We start from the raw sequence: 19360 nt of genomic DNA, 5'->3' as shown, positions 1-19360 counted from the left end.
CTATCTCCTTAATCTCAACATAACTCCTCAGTTGAACAAATGAGTCGAAAGCCTCAAAGTTTTGACTCTTCTCTTTCCTTGTACTTGTACTATTTTATTACAAATTCAGCCAGCTCGCCTTCCAGAATATGTCCTAGACCTGACATCTTCTCATTGCTCTCATTTTCCCCTCTGTTCCAATCGTCAATGTGGTGCCGCCCACCAGAGGATGGCAGTCAGGACATCCCCGACCTTGCCCTCCTTCCTTCTCTCCTCCACTCTTTTCTCCTAAGGGAATCCTGGCACATTTAATCCTGCCTCAGTGGCTCTTCTGGGAAGTACGTGGGCTCACACAGTCCTTTCTCTTCTGAGCTAGGGCAATACTGGTCTTCCTGTGTCTATTTACCCTCTTCCCTACTCTTCTCCCATAAAGCATCCTCCATACAACAAATGGTGATCTCTTTAAAAAAAAAAAAAAAAAAAAAGTAAATCCTGTCACAACTGCCCCAACCTCCAACCTCCAAGCCCCATTATCCTCTGGTTACATTTAAAGGAACCCAAACTTAAAAAACAAATACATAGATACACTCAAACTTATTCTCTTACTTCACTCAGATCTCTGCTCATAGGTCCACCCCTCAGAGAGGTGTATCCTCTAATAGAGGCCCCCATTCACTCTTCACTATATTATTTGACCTGCTTTCATTAATTTTGTAGCCTCTTTACTTACACTACCACTTACCTCTTTATCATCTGTCTCTCCTATAGAATGAAGCTCCATGAGGGCAAGGACCTCATCTACTTCGTCACTGCTATATTCCCACTGCCTAGAACATTGTCTCACGTATAGTAGGTGCTCTAGATGTAATTGTTGAATGAATGAGTCAGCCCCAGAAAGTTACATCTTTTTATGAACAATTAAAATATAGAAATCATACTTGTCATATGGGATATTTTTTTCTCTTCCAGAAGCATTCCTGTTCCTAATTCCAATTTTCAAATACCAGACATCAACATTGTATGATCAGTATTATCAACTGGCACTTCATGTAACAAATTAATAACAAATTTAGGCCTTGTGCAAATGAAAGAAACAGAATGCAAAGACATTTTTGCACTCCTTAAAAACATTATTTTCAACCACAATTGTTAACATTTAGATCATTAAAATATCACTTTTCATTGGTACACTGTAAATGGGGAGAACATGATTACATCCTAAAAACATAATAAACAACCTTGCAATTTTCAATCCAGCAACATGCCTTTGAAAATCCGCTGCTTTCCTCCAGTCTCTCCATACCAGGTGATTTTTCTGAACAAGAGGAAGCCTCACTGCTTCCTTAATGTTTTAAGACGCTCAGATTCCTTGAAGGACAGAGGTGGAGAAAGCTACTATCAATTTCAGAATAGCTCCATTTCCTCTTTATTCTCGCTAATTCCTCAAGACACCCAGAATGATTGGGATGTGAATTTTAAGCCATGATGGAGAAGGAAGCAGTAGTGATCACAGAGGTGAAGACCATTTTAGAGTCAATTAGAGATAGCTTTTCTCTTTCCCTTAGGAGCCCTAAGTTCTATTCACAGCTACTCCAGCATGCCATGGTTCTTGCATCTTTACTTAAGATAGAAAGAAAGAAGGAAAAAAAGGAATTAAGAGAAACGCTTTGTGTTGTCTATACCTAGAGACCTGATTCCCCAGCTCCCTCTATCCCTCTCCACTGTGCAACATGGAGAATCAATCTATGGAAAACAAGATCCCCTATAGCTTCAGTCTCCTCACCAAACCATCCTTCCACCTTCTGCTAAGCCTTTTTCCAAAGACCTTCCTTCTCTTGCATAGTTTTTTTCAAGTAGAGCCTACTACTACTCTCTTAGATCCCAGATATTACAAAGATCTGAAAAACATATCCCCCACTGCTGCTTCTTCCAAAATCATTGTTTTGGTTTTTTGCTCTCCCATAAAACTCCTCCTTCTCTAAGGTTTATGACAATCCTAAACACATTCATGAAGGACCCTAAACCCTGCCTTGAATTTATCATAACCTTTAGTATTTGACCATGTCCCCTAGCAAGTTCCAGTGTGATTTTGGGTTATACACCCAACACTTCTCTCCTTCTGTCTAGACCTCAACTCTGGCCTACTTCAACCATCAAGCTCAGGACCACAGTGTGGACCTTTCTTTTTTTTTTTTTTTTGGACTTTTCTTTCTCCCCATTCCATAGTCTTGTGCCACAACAGCATCAATCAATACATTTGTTTACTTAACAAATATTTACTGACCAGCATCGATGTGCTCAATACCATCATGGCCACCAGGGCTGTAAGTGTGAACAAGCCAAACAAAAATCTCTTTTCTCACAGCACTATCATTTAGCAGAAGACAATGAGAAGTAATTTAAAAAGTAGTGATGAAGGCTGAGAAAGGGAAGTATGGAGGACTAGCTACAGAAGCATGGGGTAGAGGCCTCACTGAGTTTTGAGATTAAGGAAGGATCATCCTCTCCTGCCAGAATTTTCTTTCCTTTATTTCCATCTTATCTGTACTGTAACCTTATAGATGCAGGACCCCTGACATCCTTATCTTCTCTCAATTTGTTATCCCTTACTTTCACTTTTTTAAAGGTATTTATCCCAAGAGGATACATGAATAATTATTTTAAACTCTTTTCTTGGGATCCCTGGGTGGCGCAGCGGTTTGGCGCCTGCCTTTGGCCCAGGGCGCGATCCTGGAGACCCGGGATCGAATCCCACATCGGGCTTCCGATGCATGGAGCCTGCTTCTCTGTCTGTGTCTCTGCCCCTCTCTCTCTCTCTCTGTGACTATCATGAATAAATAAATAAAAAAAAAAATAAAAATAAACTCTTTTCTTACTGATAGCCTCAAGTCTCTTACTTCCATATTCTTTCATGCCTTACCTAGAAAATCCTTAACCCTGGATCAAGATAAACATCTTTTGATCTGGGCAGCAAAACCCTTGTAGAGAAAAACTGCTCTATGATAAAGGCTCCATATTCATAGTTCTAGCTTTATTTGGACTCTGGCTTTATTGCCAACCTTCCTTTATGTTCTAAGTAGTCTCAGGCTTCCCAAGTCCTTGTGGCATCTACTTCAATCTTCTCCATGTCTTCCAGTTCATAAGCCTATCAACTATGCTCATTTGGAGTTGCTTCAGAGAAAATGAAAGAAGCCATGGTTTATTCATGCATTCATCCATCCATCTAACAAATATCTAAGTGCTGAACATGCACCAGATACTTTTTCAGGTATTGAGAATACAAATTAACAAAACAAGACAAATCTCTGCCGTCAAAGCTTATATTTTGGTGGGGATGAAACAATAAACCTATACACCAGTAAATGATACAGTTAGCAAAAGGCTGTGTTATGGGGCGGGGGGGTATTTAGCATTAGAGAGGCTGGAAGCCTACAGTGAGACTCTTGCAACACTGAGTAGGGTGCTTGGGGTGAGGGGACACCTCACAGTGAGATGACAGCAGACTGGAAGGTGGTGAAGGGGTCAAGCAAGTATACAGAGAGGTGCAGAAGGATTGACAGTGCAAAGGTCCTGATTGGGAGCATGTCTGGAATGTTGAGGGAATAGTGGAAAGCAGGCAATAGGCCTGATGACGCTCGTAGCCATTGCAAGGGCTCAGCATTAACTCAGACACATTGGAGCTACTGGAGGGTTTGAGTAGAGGAAGCAGGTAGGAATTCCCTTAGCCTATTAACTCCTCCCCTACTTCATACTCAACCGCATTAATTCCCCTTCCATTGTTCCTGATGTTTCTGGGGAAAAGTTATTCCTTTTCAAAGGGAATCCATTTCTGTTTTGGATTTAAGCCACTGCTGTCCCAGCAGGGCCCTCTCTGCATCAATTTTCCCCATTTTGCCTATACCTTTAACCCCCTACCTCTATAAAGTTTGTGTCGGCAGCAAAAAACACTCTGATCTAAATGCCACCCTCAACCCTATCTCCCACTTTCTAACGGACTATTTTCTCCTTTTATCGCTTACGTACTTGAACGACATTTTTCTCCTCCCTGTCTCCACTTCCTTCACCTTATTGGTTAAATCATCCACTTACTCACTAAATTTTAGGAGCACATATATCTGCTAGGACCTGTGTTGGAGAAATGGGGCAAGTTGGCATTAGGGGAAGTAAAGTACCATTCACTGAAACTGCTGTAGGCTAAATCCACTGAGGTTTCTCTTTTATATTTTATTTTGGCATAACTTCACACTACAGAATAGTTGCAAAAATAGAAAATCATCTTCTTCTCCAAGAAAATCTTGACCACAATTCCCTAAATGTAACATCTTATTATACTTGCTTTATTCTCTATTCTTTTTCCCTGCATATGTGTGCATGTATACGCGTATAGCTCATGCTTTTTAGAGCTGCAGATACGATGTCCCTTTATTTGGTGTATATTTCTTAAGAACAAGGAATTCCTTTACCACAGGTTTTCAATATCAGGAAAAATAGCAAAGCAATACTATTATCTGTAGATACTTATAAAAACGTATCTCATTTCAGTATGTGACTTTAAACTTGCATTTTAAAATTACTACTTTCTGAAAGTACGCATGTTACACAAATATACTGCAGAATATTTTTGAAAAAAAAAAACCGAAGGAATATAATTCAAATTATTTTCCATCATCTGGAGAAAGCCGTCATTAATTTTTATACACATATACAAAGACACATATACATACATATAGATGTTTAAAAACACAGATTATACTGAGCATATGACCTTTTGTAACCTGCTTTTCACTTAATATAGTTAACATCTGCTCATGCCATTAAGTTTTTTTCCAAACTATTTTTAATAGCTATATACAAATCTGTCATGTAGACAGTGCTTCCTTGAAATTCTTCCTGCCTTCACTTTCAACTCAACTCTCTTCTTTTCCAGTTGAAAAACCTGTGTTTTCATGTCATCCTTGCCCATCACTCTATACTGGTCTGCCCTGCAGTCTGTCTTCAACTCTGTTATAGCCCACTAGCTTTAACTCCCTGAACACTTCCAAAATTTCCAATCCATATCATTCCTGAGCTTCAACATCTTCAAGTGGATAATACCTCCCATTCAACATGCCTTTCTCTCTCAATCACGCTATTCTTGCATTCCATCACCCTAACCTGTTTTTCTGCCTCATTTATCCCCTATATTCATTGGTTATTATGCCATGAATTCAACTTCGCAAATACATCTTAATCCACCGTCTTTCCCTATCACCAGCACCTTATCTCAGGTCTTCAGTATTTTTGGCCCAAATTAACAAAAAGACTGTCTGCTCTCTCTCCTTCTGTGCTCCAGCCCCTCTCCCCTCCTCCTACTACAGTTAGGATTCTGTATGTGAATATGATCAAGCAACCCCCGTCTTTGGATGCCTCCCACTGTGCTCAGGATACAATGCAAACATTACATGGTACACAAATGCCTCTTTAGACTATCCTGACCTTGTCCAGCATGCCTATCACTGCTCACACTGTACACACCAGGAATGCTGAACCACCGGCAGTTCCAAATTCCATGCCTCTGTGTCTTGGTCTCCTCCCATGGAATGTTCCATCTGTCCAACTCCCTCTCCCCAGACCTTTGTGTGCTTTATTCCTATTTAGTATTTAAGGCTGATTGCAGGCATCTCCTCCAGGAAACCTTTCCTGACCACCCCATCCCAACCCAGTCCCTGTTGGGTCCCTTCCTGGGTGTTTTGGGATCCTTGACCTTCCCTCTGGAAATATCAAACTTTATGTAATGTGACAGTCTTGTCATTTATTCACCTTACCAACCGTCAAACCAGGGCCATCCTCAGATATCTATGAATCCCTAAGAGCACCAAGCACATTATCTGGCATCAGCCGAATTCTAGTAAGTGTTTTATAAAAGAACTCAAGGATGCAATACCCTTTTGTTATTTCCTTATTGTTTCCATCTGGTATCATTAGTATAAAAGTTATGCATTTGCATTTCATGTTATATTTATGCATGATTCCCTTTAGTTGTGTTATGTATTAAATAAATGGTCTTGAAAGCTGCAGTATGTCAATCACAAACTTATGTAAGTATAGCATGTCCATTTAAGAGGTTGGATAAACACAGCACGTAATAAAAACAGGTTAGAAAACTTAAGAATTGCATCTGATAAACATAATTTTTTGTTGAAATAGTCCAAGCTGAGTAATATGGCAAATATATAATCACAATCTCATGGTTACTTTATTACAATGACTTTCTTATCAGTAATTTCATTAGCAAAGACATGAAACTTGGATATTTTGTTTCCTGGAGGCAGACTTTGTTAATGTGAAAGAGATTAAAACTAACTTAAGGACTTAAAATTGCTTTATAAAGTCTAACTTAGGTCTACAGTTGACATGACAGTTCCCTAGGAGGATGGTTTGGTAAGTCTGCTTAAAGAGTATGAGAAGCCAAATCCTGCCTACCCAAATTTGTTTACATTTTTTAAAGATTTTATTTATTTAATGAGAGACAGAGAGACAGAGACACAGGCAGAGGGAGAAGCAGGCTCCATGCAGGGAGCCCGATGTAGGACTCAATCCCAGGACTCAAGGATCACACCCTGGGCTGAAGACAGACGCTCAACCACTGAGCCACCCAGGGATCCCCCCTAAATTTGTTTAATTGGAAAGGAAATCACACAGATGAGAGAAATAGGGTAAGAATCATTAACATAAGAAGATAATTTAGTACAAGAAAAAAAAACACAACCTCTTTTGATTTAATCTCCTTTATAGGCTATCAATATTTCTAGCAAACACTGGATAAAAACAACATAATTGCAGGTATGGGACTCTGAGTAAAGCTATATTACATTTATATAATACATACACACATGCATATACTCACATACATATACACTTAGATATATACTTTCATATATAAATAAACTAAGAAAAACTGTTTTGTATTAATGTGAAAAGCTAATATTTATTCCTTACCTGAACCTGAGAAATTGTCTAAAGACCCGTCTGCTGTTGTTGAAACTATTTCACTGCTGCTCATTGGCTCTGTTTTAACTACAAAAATAAACAACATATATGATATATCCAATTAATAGTTATTTGTAAAGGCATGGTAAATAAGTTATAATATTTAAAATAGTTACAATAAAATCACTTTAAAGACTATTAGTATTTGAATATAATTCAGATTAATATTTGTAATTTAAAAAAACACCACACATTAACTATTTCCTCCCTAGTTAACCTACTGTAACAAGCTATCCTTGAAAAGAAACACTTTAGTAGTTAAATTCATTATCTTACATATTAATTGAATTGCTTATTAACAAATAATTTATCTCTCAAAATTTTTATGATGAAGATGTAAGAGTATTTCCTTGGGTTTGTAGCTATTTAGCTAAACAGAACCAAAAGGGTAGAATAAAAAGACTTGGAATAGGAAATAATGCTGGTAGGTTTTCATCATGCTCAAGGACAGACTCAGGTACACACATGCACACATGGGTGCACACACACACTCTTAATTATCTGACATGGCTGAAAAATAGAGTGTTCAATTTAATGGGTCATTATTAACACTCAGCCATATCTGGCTGCCAATATGTCAATATCTGATGTACACTTAGTATCAAAACCACACTAAATATAAATGAAGCAGAAATTAAGTTTTTCATTCCCAAATAAAACCAGTATCAGACAGTTTGTAGGAAACTTATGATCTTTAGTAAAGTCGTTTGTGGCTGTACAATAAAAACATTTAGATTTATGCTGTAGGTTCACAAAAGGAACCACTCTACTGACCTATGATATCATTGAACCCTATTAAGCAAATATACTAGACCACCTCAGAACATTTGCCTTTTTTCCTAAGATTTAGGCTTTAATGAAGACATAGCATTATTGCTTTCCTTAGAAATGACAGATGAAGTGCCATCACTGGAATTTGTGGTCTTCTTTGTAGAAGTTATATATCCTCACTAATGGGTTTTTAGAAACAATGCAATAATATCTTGGAGGCTACTTAAAAATCACTAACATGTTTTCCAAAACAAAGGTCCTACGAAGAGAATATCTGGGGCAGCTTCTCTCAAAAGTAAATACATTCTGAAATGGGAAAGAATGATGGAGGAAATGCAGCTTTTCCTTCTTTCAAAATCGCCTCTTATAAACAACAGGCAAAGAACAAATTCCCTCTCCTTGACCTTTGAATCTTTTACTAATGCATAATGAGTAGTTTTCAAATAGACATTATAAATAGTTGCAGCAGATAGTCACTTCCAAAGAATTAATTATTTAGACTGCTTCTAAACAAAGTTGAAAAATAAAACCAGTGAGTCTAAAGGGAATCACTCCAACTGATTATTTTAATGTAGACCAAACAATAGTGTAACTGAAGTTTTCACTTTTCCACCAGTTGTTTGGGGTTAGCAGTCTCAGTTGATGCTAATAAATTCTGACATAAGCCTGTATTTCCCTTTTCTCTTTACACCTGCAGGTCTTGCTCTTCATAACCATTATTCTGCCATAGATTGTGGAAAGAATATCCTCCTCTGCTGGTTCACAGCTCCAAAGTATCCTACCTGTTGTCCACATCTTCTTTTTCCTTCCTGAAAGAACTCATACAATGCCCTGTACCTATAAAGCAATAGCTCTATTTTACTCTGTACTGAACAGATTACCACAGGGATTTGAACTCATAATCAAATACAATATACTGATCAAAGATGAGAATCAGGCCCAAGGGGAATAGGTCATGTAAAGTACCTAGTATTGTCAGACTAGAAACATTATGATTAATCAGATATTAAACAGACATTAATCCTTTTAAACAATTCTCCAAGTTAGTCTCAGAGCACAACTCACAAACTCCCTAATTGGGGACAGTCTTCTTGTTTCACATGCAAAAATGAAAACCAAGGGATTAGGAAATTGCCCAAAGTCACAAGTGGCAGAAAATGGGAATTAATTTTGGATGTTTTCAATTTCAAGGCTTGAAGAAATGACAGTACTTGGCAATTCCCAATAATTAGCACTACTCTACAACAGAGCAAAGAAAATGAGGCACAGAGCCACACACTGTGGATATAGAGGGAGCTAAAACCCCATCAGTCCAGATTCTCCTAGTGTTAACACTTCTAGGCTAAGGCACTCACAGGAAGATCTCAGGTAGAAGTCCCATATCCACCTGCCTGAGAAAACAGTGAAGAAGAAAGTTTCCAGTGTACAAGATGTTAGCCCAGATTACTTTTAAGTCTTTGCCAAATCTAAGATCTATGATTCTGTATATTGGACTATAAAATTACTTGATGAAAGCTAGACTATGCCAAAACCACTCCTACTCTGGTACCTCTAAGACTTAGCCTAGCTAATTCTCCATATTATTAGCTTGACTGAATATAGCTTTCACTCTCAGGAGACGCATTCAATTATACTTGAAATTCCATTAAAAATAGGGAGGAAAGGAAGAGGATACTTTTTCTTTTAGGTCCCAAGTACATTGCCTTTTGCCATTGTTCAAATATGCCCATCTATAAGGAATAAAGATTCTCTTTTCCTAATGAATCCAGTTTTTTAAAAGGCTCACTATTGAAGAGGATGTACATACAGTAACTAGCAGGATATGCATGGTTTTATCAGGTACTGGAATTGAATACTTTGATCAGCAGGGACCTGATGTTAAAGAGATTGGAGATTTATTGTGATTTAAAGTAGTTTGAGTCAAAGCCAAATGAGGAGAGACCACTTCCAGTTGGAAGTGTCATTGCCATGCATAGACCCACCAGAAAGTTAGAAAGACAAGACTAATCTCCAGCCATCAAACTACCCATCCTCACTAGCACTATCTCATTTATAAATATGCCATAGATGGTATAATAGAGCACTCTCCAAGGCTTTGAGTTTAAAACATCACATCCCCCCCCCAAAAAAAAATTAAAATTTAAATTAAAAAAAAAAATCACATCCCGAGGGTTTTTTTTCCCCCACCAGTCTTTTCAGAAGCAAGCTCCATGCAGAGAACCCGATGTGGGACTCGGTCCTGGTACTCCAGGATCATGCCCTGGGTCAAAGGCAGATGCTCAACCACTGAGCCACCCAGACGTCCCTCATCTGTTTTCTTTTAAATAACTATACAATTCTAGAGGCCCTTGGGTAGCTCAGTCAGTTAAGTGTCCAATTCTTAGTTTCAGCTCAGGTGATGATCTCAGGGTCCTGGGATTGAGCCCCATGTCAGGCTCTGCACTCACTGAGGAATCCTCTTGAGGATTCTCTCCCTCTGCCCCTCTACCCACTCATGTGCACCGTCTCTAAAATAAATAAATAAATCTCAATAAATAAATGTACAACTCTTATCTCCATTGTACTTTTTCCTTCATTACAAGATTTTAGTCTATTAGAATACAGCAATTTGTATTCTTTTGCCCCCACTCAAGAGTCTCTTCACCACTCCAAGTATTCAATCTTCCATCCAATACTGTAAGGATCTCCTCTCATCTCTAGAAATATTCAGAAACTCCTTTACCTCTTTAATCTTCACAATCCCAACTCCTCTGCTCAGCCATGTATTTTAGACCTGCGCTATACATGCAACTTGCTACTCCTCAGGGGTGCCTCAAACTCCCATCTATCAATGCCTTTGAGCCCTGGTTCTGGAGTCAACAAATCTAGTTATTCACTATAGGACTTTATAAAAGTTATTTGATCTCTGACCTTAATTATTTCACACACAAAACTTTTAAAATGATAGCTATATAAAAGAAGGCAGTAAGGATTTGTAAAAATGTATATAAAGTACCTTATATAAAGCAGGAACTGATTTATTTATTTAGTTAGTTAGTTATGAGAGACACCGAGAGAGAGAGGCAGAGACACAGGCAGAGGGAGAAGCAGGCTCCATGCAGGGAGCCCGATGTGAGACTCAATCCCAGGACCACAGGATCACGCCCTGGGCCAAAAGCAGGCAGGTGCTAAACCGCTGAGCCACCCAGGGATCCCCCAGAAACCCCTGAGCCACCCAGGGATCCCCCAGAAACTGATTTATCATCATCATGAGTAGTAGTAGGATTCTGCTACCCTGAATGCCTTTCTCCTGGGGAGTAGTACCAGGGAGCAAGATCAAATAAAGATTGTTAAAAGCACCAGTTTTGGAATTAGCAATTGAATTTCAATCTAGCTTTGCTATTAACAGTACAAATCTGGAAAAGTTACTCAATTTCTGTGTCTCAGTTTCCTCATCTGTTAAGTGGGGATAACATACTCATGCAAGGATAAAAAAAGAGAGAAATGTTTAGAAATCATTGAGTACTGTCCAGTGGTTAATAAATCATTTAGCTATGTCCAGAGGCCATACTTTTATAGTCACTTTATCATTATAGGTCTCTTTAATTAAGAGAAATCAAAGTCTTTCTTATGGAATAAAATCTATTATAACCTTCACATTAAAGTTAAACTTACCCTTTGAATGAAAAGTAAATTGAAAATATAAAGTCAAGCAACCTACCTAAGATCTAACATGAGGCCATTTTATTTAGGATGGCCAAAATCAAATCAAGGTAATTTGAATGTAATTTAAAAAGGCAAAACCAATTATGACTATATAAGAAAACGTATACAGTAGTCCCCCCTTATCTGTGGAGAATATGTTCCAAGACCCTCAGTGGATGCCTGTAACCACAGTACCTAATCCTTCACATACTATGCTTTCTCCTATATGTACGTACCTATGATAAAGTTTAACTTACAAATTACGCATAGTAAGATTAACAATAAAAAAATTATACTGTAATAAAAGTTGAATATGGTCTCTCTCTCAAAATATTTTATTGTACTACACTCACCCTCCTGATGATATGAGATGATAAATGCCTACAGGATGAGATGAAGTGAAGTAAAGGATGTAGGTACTGTGACTGACCTTCTGACGATATGTCAGAAGGATAATTGTCTACTTCTGGACCACAGTTGACTAGAACCATGGAAAGCAAAACTGCAGATAAGGCAGTCTTAATGTATTTTCCATCACTACAATCTGAATATGCTCAATCTGAAAAAAAAACAAAAACAAAACACAAACACGCTAGCAGGATGATGACGTATTTAGCCACTGTGATCAAGGATTCCAAGAGAAAATGTGGGCCTCTCTTTCCAGTACTGTTTAGGGGGGAGTATACTAAAACTGGCCCAAGAATAAGATAAGTCAGTATTCCTTCACCATAAATTTAAGTGGAGACATAGCTATCAGACCACTGGAACTTGGTGGCATTATGCTATCAAGATCATCTAATTAGCCCATTACATTATGACTCTGTGCTCATCAAGCAACTTCTGGTTATACTTTGAATGTTGCAGTCATATAAATAATCTCCAGGAAGATGATGGATTGATCAGGGGAGACACATGGTAAACCCATTTCTTTTTGTTTTTTTGTTTTTACCATAAATTAAGATCAGTTAAAGTGAACGTATTATCAAAGGGCAGCTCTGCCTGCTGGACTAGGAGCCAGCCTTTGTGTTATGAAGAATCTGTCCAGGATTGCACAGTTAAGGCATCAGCACAGATGAGCAGCAGATCATCCTCCAGCAGTATCTAAGCTAATTTATCATGTAACTTTTTTTCAAAATATAATAGCATATCTTTGCTTGGCATACCCTTGGTCTTCCTTTCTATTTTGTTCCCTACTATAATGATCAAGAGCATCAAAACCCCAGTCTGCCATCCCTCTACTACTCTATGATTCCTTCATCTCTTATATCTCAATGAGATTTACCTTCATTCCATTTTGGTTATTAAATGATTCAGCTACACTATTGCCTAGAATTGCATGACCTCCAAGAAATGCCACCTTTTTTTTTTTTTCATTTGCTCACTTACCCTAGACTTGCTCATCAGAACATCATGTCTTTCCAACTGCACTGGCCCAGTCTGGAACCCAGAGATTCCACCTTAGAGTCCTGGGTCATCTTGTTTTTCCAAGCATCTTTATTTGCCAAGCTCTAATCCTACCACTGGCAAGCCCTTGCTGTTCACTCTTCAACTGCTGTTCTGGATGGCTGAGCATGAGAGAGGCGGCCACAATATGCATGTTGACCAAATTTGCTAAAATTTATGCTTTCCATGTTCTTGTGAGTCATCCTGTTGCTTGACAATCTCCCTTTTCCACTTCTTGCGCTTGAAACAGTTTCTACTGAGGCTTTTCCACTTCTCTCAAGTACCCAGTCCTCACCTCATTCCTCATTCTCTTCAGCACATGCCCTAACCAACTATTCTATAAAGAATGTTGAAGCTACATTAAATCTTTCAATGATCTTCTTGCAGTATCTCCCAGTTTCCTATTGGTTAATCTCAGTGAAGGTTTCCTTTCTTTAGTAGGACTTAACCTTTTAAACCTTTATTCTTGGTGCCACTTCCATGTCTCCTTTGCAACAAAACTCAATGATCTGATCTCCCAGAATTTTCAGTAATTTCATCTCAAGAGGCTACCTCTCTTCTACTGACAAAGACAGACAAGTCTCAGATATCACCTTATGCCTGTCAAGATGGCTAAAATTAAAAAGACAAATAAGTATTGGCAAGGATGTGGAGCAAAGGGAACCCTCAGGCACTGTTACTAGGATTGTAAATTGGTGCACTCACTGTGGAAAACAGTTTGGAAATTCCTTAAAAAGTTAAAAATAGAGGGCAGCCCGGGTGGCTCAGCGGTTTAGTGCCGCCTTTAGCCCAGAGTGTGATCCTGGAGACCCGGGATCAAGTCCCACATCGGATTCCCAGCATGGGGCCTGCTTTTCCTTCTGCCTGTGTCTCTGCCTCTCTCTTTCTCTGCCTCTCATGAATTAAAAAAAAAGTTAAAAATAGAAGTACCTTGTGATCCAATAATTCCACATGTGGATATTTGCCAAAAGGAAATAAAAACACTAATTTGAAAAGATATATGGTACCCCTATGTTAACTGCAGCCTTCTTTATAGTAGTCAAGATATGGCAGCAACCCAAGTGTCCATGGATAGATGAATGGATAAAGAAGATGTGTTATGTGTGTACACATACATACATATCTAACATATATACACATATGTACTTATGTGCAGGTTCTTGTAAAACCTCTTACTTATAAGACACATTTTACACTATTTTGAACAGAGTACTCTTTGGAAAAGACACATTAACATAAAATAGTGTCTACCATTGGAATTTTGTTTGTTAAAAGAGGACCCTTCTTGGATCCTTCAAAAGAGTAAATTACATGGATTTAAAAATAATGCATGGGGCATAACCACTCAAAGGCAAGTATTAACTATTGCTATAAATAGGCTTTAAAAGAATCCTTTTAAAAACTATACTGCACAAGACTATTCTGTATGGATAACATAAACTTGTGGGACAAAATAAAATATATATGTGTATGTGTGTATGTATGTGCATGCACGCACACACCCCTCAGCCATAAAAAAAAAAAGATGAGATCTTGCCATTTGCAACAACATGGATGGACTTAGAGGGTATTATGCTAAGTGAAATAAGTCAGAGAAGGACAAATACCATATGATTTCACTTATAAGTGGAATCTAAAAAACAAAACAAATGAACAAACAAACAAAAAGCAGAAACAGACCTGTAAATGCAGAGAACAAACTGATGGTTGCCAGAGGGGAGGAGTACGGACATGCACAAAATGGATGAAGGGGATTAGGAAATAAAGGCTTCCAGTTGTGGAATAAATGAGTCAGAGGACTAAAAAGCACAGCACAGGGAATACTGTCAATGGTACTGTAATAGTGTTGTATGGGGACAGATGGCAGCTACACCTGAGGTGAGCAGAGTAACATGGAGACTTGTCAAATCACTATGTTGTATACCTGAAACTCATTTAACGTTGTGTGTCAACATAATTTGTAAAAGTTTCCTTTCAACATGATACTTTTCTCCTCTTCCTTATTCATCAAGTTTCTTAAAAATTTGCCTTGAAATATGGATCATCCATTCTCTTTTTTGTAGCTGCTATTTTACTAAAAGGACTTTCCTAATTGACCACATCAAACTTTTCCCAATCCTGGTTTTCCTTAATTCTTTTACAGAATGTGCCTTCCTCTGACCCTTTTCTTATCATTAACCAATACAACACAGCTTATAGCTCCCCTTATAGCTCTCTTGTTCTCTGGCTTTTCCTCCCTTTGGTTACTCTGTGGCTTTTTAATTCTGTGCCATTCTTACCTGTCTGAATGTTTCTCTAGTCTTTCTTTGCCAGAGGTTTAAAAAAATCATCTTTATGTAGATGACTGCCAAATCTCTATTTACCTGCACATCTTTTTCATGGGAACCAATCCCCACAACCCAATTATACAATGTCCTTCCTTGCCTTGATCAGGGTCCAACTCAACCTACTTAAACATAAAATCTTCTTTTATCCCTCTGTAATGGTCATGTCACCTAACTGAAAGTTTCCTTTTCACCCTAATTTCTCCCAGACCCCTTCTCCTTATACCCTATATTGCCACATCTATAATTTCTATGACTTTGATCTTTCCCAATCATTTATTCACAGCCACTACCCTGATTACCTTACATCTCTTCTCTTGTAAAAGTTGGCAATCGGCTTTTCAGCCTCTACTCTTCTACTCTAAGCAGATACTGATCCTTCCATAGCTTAGATTGAGTGAGTCACTCTTTGCTCCGAGGTCTTCAGCTCTCCATGTTCTCCTAAAATAAGCTATTAAGTTACTTCCCTTTATCATGTTTTTAAGCCCCCCCCCACTATACCAAGATGTTTCTTTTTTTTCTTTTTTGCTTTACTTTCCTATTTGTATAACTAGTGACTTATAAGAACACAAGAGTATTACAAAATACACAGTCACGTCTAATTGTCCCAACTTTTCTGTATGACACTATTACCGCATTTTACAGATCATGAATCATGACTGTATATATTCAACATTTAAACCAAACTGGCCTACTGAGATGCTTAATGCATCCCCAGAACCATGATTTTGCTAATGTCTTTCCCTCCAACATAAAGCATTCTACAAAATTTCCATCTGACTAAATCCCACAGCTTCTTCAAGGTTCAGTCAAAGTTGCAATTGCTTTGCTAAGTCTTGCTTGATCTACTATTCAGGACTGATCTTTCTTTTCCTTTAGCTACTAAATCTGAGTTTGTACCTCCTTTAGAAAATACATCCTATTCTACCTCATTTTACATGTCAGTCTTATCCATTTTAATATATTATAATTTTACATTTTAATACATTATAAATTTCTTTATGGTAGGAACTAGACCTTTTTACAACCCTACAGAACTTAGCACAATGCCTGACATAGAGCTGAAACTCAATATTCATTGAGAGGATAAATAAAGGTAAAAATGTACAACTGACTTATAACTGACTTTAAATTGCTAGGCACATTGCATAGGGCAATTAATACTATATATGCTCAAATGTAAGATGACATTTTATTCCTCCCAAATTATCACATTATGCACATTTATGTGCAGGTCCTTATAAAGCCTCTTACTTATAGGACACATTGTTACATTATTTTGAACAAAGGACTCTTTGGAGAAGACACATTAACATAAAATAGTATCTACCATTGGAATTTTTGTTAAAAGAGGACCCTGCTTGGATCTTTCAAAAGAGAGGTAAATTACATGGATTTAATAATAACGCATGGGGCATAACCATTCAAAGGCAAATATTAGCTATTGCTATAAATAGGCCTTAAAAAGAACCCTTTTTAAAAGCTATACGGCACAAGACTATGCTGTTTAGATAACAAATAATAAACTGTGGGACAAAACAAAAGCACAACCACCATAATATTATGTTACAGTTTGGATTCAATGAGCACTCTTTCTCAAACCATGAGACAGAAGTGGAAATGCAGGTTTTTGAAAACTGTGTCAAATGAATGAAAAAGAGCTATCAAGGGATACCAGAGGCCTATGTAAAGAGAATAGAATGATAACATGAAATAAAGTGAAAAATAGCAATATGCCTAAATTTATAATTTTACATGATACCTCTTAAAGAAATAGAACTGAATAAATTAAATATTGCAAGTAACCATTTAACCATTTCTTCTTTATCTAAAAATGTATATATCCATGAAGCAAATGTGTTTAAGTAGTTCCCATATGGAAAAATGAGGCATTCCTCCTTGTGTGTATATTGGCCCTGGCATATGATTATCATCCCTCCAAAATTTTAAAGTTAGAGTCATCCATCTTCTTTTGCCTAAAAGAGGGTAGAAAAATAGTTTTTCAAAATATCCCACCTTATGCGACCTTAGGAAAAACAAATCAACATCTATAGACTAACCAGAACCTGAACGTATACAGGGCCCACAGAACTGTTAGTCAATTTCCAAACGTATTCACAGAAGTGTAGCAAATGCAGTATATTGGAGCAGCACCATGCAATGGCTTCTGTAAGGTCTAGACAAGTTGAGTGTTTTTGGTAAAAGTGCCGCATGGTAAATGATGCGCCTTTAAAGGTCTGCTTTTGAGACTTCACTTTCCTTTTCTGTGACTCTCATTCTTGCCACACTAGCTCAGATTCCTGACACATAAAATCTGGGCAGACTACATGAGCCTCCGTACAACTGTTCATCTCTCCCCCATTCCAATCTATCCTTGAAATTGCTGCCAGATTAATACCTAAAACACTTTCACCATATCAAGCCCTTGCTCAAAATATTTCGTGGCTTCTCTACTGGCTCCAGGATGAAGTCCAAATTCCTCTGCCTAACATTCAGAGTCCTCCACAGTTTGGCTCCAGCTGACCCTTCCAACCTTATCTACTATCAATTCCTTCTTCAGCTAAACTGGTCTCCTCACAGTCTCCCAAACTATCCTACCTTTGTTCAGATTGGTTCCTCATTTAGGATGCATTCCATCTCTTGTCGACCTATTCAAATTCTACCCATTGCCCAACACTCAGCTCAGATTCCATCTCCTTCTTGAAGCCTGGCCAGACCTCAGCAAGCTGAAGAGCTCTTTTTTTCCAAACTCTGAGAGCACTTTTGTTTGGATCAGTGGCTTCTAACCTTCTTGAGAATGAAGCCCTCTTTCTAACACCGAAATATTTCAGAACAGAAATGACAGACTACTTTTAATCTGCTGTTTGAAAAACTGCATAATGATAAAAATAACCTACTGTGAATTTTCAGATGTGAAAATGTGTATTTTAATAAAGATAATGGACTGTCCCCATGTGAAAAAGAGTTAAACATACATGTGGCCTGTTAACTTCCTCATCCTACAGACAAAGCTTTTTGCACAAAAGAATTTGCTGACCTTGATACTAGCTCTACAACTCCTGGGGATCTCTAAGCTGTACATGGAAAATTCTCACCTCCATAATTCAATTGTTATACTAGGACCTTTGAGTTTGGATTCAATTTTCAAAGAGTCTTATTTCCCCCAACCAGTCTGTGAGTTCTTAGTGTTTAGTTCTTAGTCTTAGTTCATAGTGTCACATACATCTTTGAATTTCTGCTAGATTCTGGAATAGTTCTTTGTGGAAAAAACAAAACAAAGCAACCAAATAAATGGGGCCTTCCTAGGACACGTTAGGTATCGCAGGTTAACTTTTTTCACCAATATTTTATTATAACATTTTTACATATATAGAAAAGTTAAAAGAAGTACACAGTGAATAGTCATAAACCAACCACCTAAATCCCACAAGTAACATTTTACTATATTTACTTTTCCCTATTTCTTATAAAACCCTCTTATTTTTCATGTGCTTCAAAATAAGTTGCATAAACAATAAATATCCCCTCAACACTTCACCAGTCATATCATTAACTAGAGTTAATATTTGTTTCTGGTTCTTTTAACTAAAATGTACATATAACTGAATATACAAACCTTAAATGTGCCATGTAATGACTTTTAACAGATAGCTACAATAAATTCCAAAGTGAGATCTATTTTTAGTTTGTTATAATAATTGAAACATGGCACGACAGTATGAAAAGACTGCTCTAATACGAATTAAGATAGTAATAGTCTTAATTTATGACATAGGCAATATTTAAGTAGAATTTAGAATGGAAAAGGAATAAGTGGAAGTTTATGTTTACTGAGCATCTACTGTAGGTCACGTATCGTGTTAAACACTTTCCAAGCAATGGCTCCTTTCTTCCTCATGGCAACCTCATGAAATATTTCTTAATATTGTCACATTTCAAAGATGAGGCAACTGCAGTTGAAAGGTGTTTAAAAACTAGCCTAAGTTCACATAGCTAGTTTCAACTTTTTTTTTTTTTTTTTGATTACCATCTTTCATGAAACCTTTAAAAAGTGAAAAGTCAAACATTTTCTAATTAGGGGCTTTATCATCCTTAATCATTGCTCTGATGGAAATCTGAACAATCAGCAA

At 37.5% G+C, this 19360-nt stretch overlaps 1 protein-coding gene across 16 annotated transcripts in view; it reads right to left on the bottom strand.

Moving 5' to 3' along the window:
* Positions 1–19360, bottom strand: part of EYA1 (EYA transcriptional coactivator and phosphatase 1) — a 419640-nt gene that overhangs the window by 135892 nt on the left and 264388 nt on the right. For 14 of the 16 annotated variants that reach the window (XM_072804290.1, XM_072804291.1, XM_072804292.1 and 11 more), the window contains one exon: positions 6958–7035. In XM_072804290.1, coding sequence (XP_072660391.1) covers positions 6958–7035 — 78 coding nt within the window. Of the gene's footprint in view, positions 1–6957; positions 7055–19360 lie in introns of those variants that run through there. The other 2 variants (XM_072804296.1, XM_072804297.1) reach the window with 1 other exon arrangement.

The sequence above is a fragment of the Canis lupus genome, chromosome 28 (assembly GCF_048164855.1).
Source record: "Canis lupus baileyi chromosome 28, mCanLup2.hap1, whole genome shotgun sequence".
In the NCBI taxonomy this organism is placed as follows: domain Eukaryota; kingdom Metazoa; phylum Chordata; class Mammalia; order Carnivora; family Canidae; genus Canis; species Canis lupus.
This window is presented reverse-complemented; position numbering and strand designations above follow the sequence as displayed.